Here is a 3516-nt window from a genome sequence, read left to right as displayed (position 1 = left end):
TAATGGCTAGAAAAAGTAGCCCATAGCATTTAACCAACTCCTGGGTCATATTTAAACTGTCCAATAGCGTTTCTACCAACGCCTGTGTCCTTTAAACTGTCCAATAGTGCTCTACCAGCCCCAGGGGTTATATTTAAACTGTCCAATACCATCTGCAAACTCCTGAGGTGTTATTTAATTAGATATTCATCAGAGCCCACCCATCCAACCCATCAAATTTAATTACTGAACATTAACCTCAACAAGGGTAAGTGGTCACACCTAAACCTAATCATTGACTGGAGCCCCTGGCTATTCAGCGAGGTGCGGTTAAACCATTGAGTTCATGTCTAATAAATCCTAACTGGGGTGGTGGTGGTAATTTTTTCCTTTTATTTAAAAAACAAAATATTTGAGGGGTTTTTCCTTCCCTCGAGTTTCTACCATACATCTTTCAGGGGTTTTTCAGTAAATGGGCCCCTTTATACAAAATGGATTCTCACAAACTTTATTTTTTTAAATGATTTTATTTAAAAGACATACAGACCATGTGTTCCACCAAAACTTTTACTCATGTAAGGATCACACAAACCTTCTGAGAGAAGATTGTCACAAAAGCCCCTTTTCAATAGATTTTTACAGCTACCAAGTTTTATATCTCATGTGTGTCCCCTCACCATTCTCTAACTTCATCCTTTTAGACATCTTACAAATAGTCTTTTTCTTAAGCAGGGTTCTGTAACTTTTTGTACGCACCAAACGTTCAATATAACGCTCTAAGCAGGCGTCTTTTGGCTTGGTCATGGTCTTTAAAACACTGTGAGGATCTTGACTGAATTGCACTGCATTTACCAAAGTCACCCCTTGTGCTAAGTGTTCTTGAGTTAAGCACAGACTTTGCATAGCATAACCTACGGCAATAACAGTATTTAATAAGCTTTCCAAACACAGTTCAGCACATAGGCCCCAGAGCTTGCAGTTTATATCCTCCGGAGTCCAAATCACACAGTCATGGTGCCGCTGGGCTGGCGCATCTATGACGCAACCCTCACAGTCCTCAAAAAGCTTTTCCCTAAGACAGTGACTAAGGACGGTATAAACACCAATGCGTACAATGGAGCACACGACTTTTTTACACTTATGATGTGGCACTGGCTCAACTAGGTCAATGCCAAGCCACCGCCTGAATTCTTCATGGCCGTCATCCTTGGCGTTCTCTTCAATGCTTTGTATCGGTGTTGAGCAAAAACAAGGTGGGCCCGGTTCGTCTGCCTTGTCCGATGCAATGCTGTCCTGGGTCTGAGGGTCAGCTAGAAAGGCATCATCAAGCTGTCAAAAGATTGCCAGAAAGAAATAATGTAAGACGCTCTGGTCATTTTTTTTTAAGTTTACAAAATCCCGGTTTCCTAACCCCATGATGCCCCAACTTCGATCTTTCACTTACCTGTTTGGCTTCTTTTCCATGTGTCTTGTCCGACTCCTGGGAGCCGTGGGCACCTTCCTCCTCCAGGCCATCTAGCTCATCAGGCTGCCTCGTGAGCGGTTGGGTTTCGGCGTCAGATACTGGTGTATCCATCAGTGGCTGGGCCAAAGGGTTCCCTTCAACTTCTCCTTCCTCCTTGGAACTGTTGCTGATGTAGCGCTTTCTTCTCAGCACCAAAACAAAGTTGGTGAAAGAAGCCATGTTTCCACTCAGCGTTTGCACGCTCTTGGAAACACGCGCTCTTGGAACAAGATGGCCTCTTTTGTGTGGTGCTAGAACTTATGGGGAAGTGCTATGCTCTGATTGGCAGAGGGTGTCATGGGAAGCTCTTAGAGGGGTCACACGACCCGCTTCCGGGCGGGTCATCCGGTCCCAGAACTGCCCCCCGATAGCTCAAAGCGGTTCGCGGGGCGGTCCTACAGGGGAAAAACCCTTCCTGATTGGTAGAGAGAGGTGGGACGAGTTCTTAGAGGGGTCACATGACCCACTTCTGGGCGGGTCATCTGGTCCCGGAACTGCCCACGATTGGTCAAAGCGGGTTGTGGGGCAGTCCTACAGGGGAAAAACCCTTCCTTATAGGTGGAGGGAGGCGGGGCGAGTCCTTAGAGGGGTCACATGACACCCCTTACTTCCGGTCACCTGCCCCTATTGACCCGGATGTACTACCCTCCAGGGGCTGGACTTCCGGTGACAGGGGAGATGGGACTTCCGGTGCCAGGGGCGGGACTTCCGGGGTCAGGGGCGGGGCTAACATTTGATTGATGGTAGGGCCCTTATACTACTTACAGCGGCTCCCCGTGGCTGGGATTTGAAGCCGGGAGGAGAGACATCTAATTCCAATAACCAGGCCCGACGCGCCCTGGGTCCAGGGGCTGGGTTCGGCGTCACGGGCAGTGAGAAAATCCGGGCTTGGTGGTTTTCTGAAGGGCTGTTCTGGCTGAAACAGGACCGAGTCTGGGGTTCAGCTGCAGAGAGGTTCAGGTCAGATTCTCACAGGGGGTCCCCCTAGCCAGGTGACGTGGCGCTCGGTGAGTGACAGCTGCCAGTCTCCCTGGAGCGCTCCGTGTCCAAGAGGCACTTTACATCCGCTAGGGAACCCGCATGCAAATCCCTGCTCGGGGCTGCCGGGTTAAATACCAGAGCCTGGCTCTAGGAGCCTCAGTCTCTGCCAGACACAGACCTGCCCGCTGGGGAGTTTCCCTCAGTGCCTGGGACCGAGAATGGAACCGCTGCTGCTTTTCCTCGCCCTGCTCGCCGCCCCCCGCTGTGAGTGTCTGTGGGGCACGTGGGGGAATCATGGACTGACCCCTGTGTTCATTTAGTGATTAATTAATTCCTGGCTGTTTTCCTGCTCCCAGGTGTCCTCGCTCAGGTGCAGCTGGTCGAGTCCGGCCCAGGGACGGTGAAGCCCGGAGAGACCCTCGCCCTGAGCTGCGCTGTGTCGGGTTATTCCATCGCTAGCACTTACAGCTGCGATTGGCTTCGGCAGCCCCCCGGGAAAGGGCTGGAGTGGATGGAGTACGTGTATCCGGCTGGCGCTGGGCTCACAGTCTACGCTCCGTCTCTCCAGGGCCGAATCACCATCTCTGCGGACACCGCCAGGAACCAGTTCTCGCTGCAGCTCCGCGCACTGTCTGCTGCAGACACCGCCACCTATTACTGCGCCAGAGCCACGGCGACACGGAGCAATGCAGGGCCTGGCACAAAACAGGGGAAACGGGTTTCTAAACAGCCAAACAGCTCCAGCTCTCGGTCTGTGCCCTGGGATGTAAAGGGAGTTGCCAGCTCTGGTTCTCCCCTGTATCTCCCCTCCTCTCGGCCCCTCCAGCAAGGAATTCCCAACCCTCCACTTCCTTGGGCTGCACCCTGAAATGTGCCCCCAGGGAGTCACCGGAGCATGGGGGAGGGGTTGGGGTAGCTCAGGCTTTGAACACTCTGGGTCCGATTCCTAGATACTCAACACTCGCATCTCTCACTGACCCCAGCCTGAGCTGGACGGAAGGGGCGGGGACTAAACAGGAACGGGTGAGGCTACCCAGACCTTTGTCTCCTCC

General features: G+C 52.2%; 1 protein-coding gene across 1 annotated transcript; it reads right to left on the bottom strand.

The window, feature by feature from the left end:
• Positions 1-621: 621 nt before the first annotated feature.
• Positions 622-1631, bottom strand: LOC149521025 (uncharacterized). The gene is made up of 2 exons (XM_089774240.1): positions 1424-1631; positions 622-1308 (listed from the first exon to the last, which is right to left on the bottom strand). Exons 1-2 carry the CDS (start codon positions 1553-1555, stop codon positions 622-624), a joined length of 819 nt encoding a protein of 272 aa, XP_089630366.1. The 5' UTR covers positions 1556-1631.
• Positions 1632-3516: the final 1885 nt, after the last annotated feature.

Source organism: Pelodiscus sinensis, chromosome 30 (assembly GCF_052426305.1).
Source record: "Pelodiscus sinensis isolate ZL-2025 chromosome 30, ASM5242630v1, whole genome shotgun sequence".
Lineage (NCBI taxonomy): Eukaryota > Metazoa > Chordata > Testudines > Trionychidae > Pelodiscus > Pelodiscus sinensis.
The sequence above is the reverse complement of the archived record's forward strand: the minus strand, read 5'-3'. Positions and strand labels throughout refer to the sequence as shown.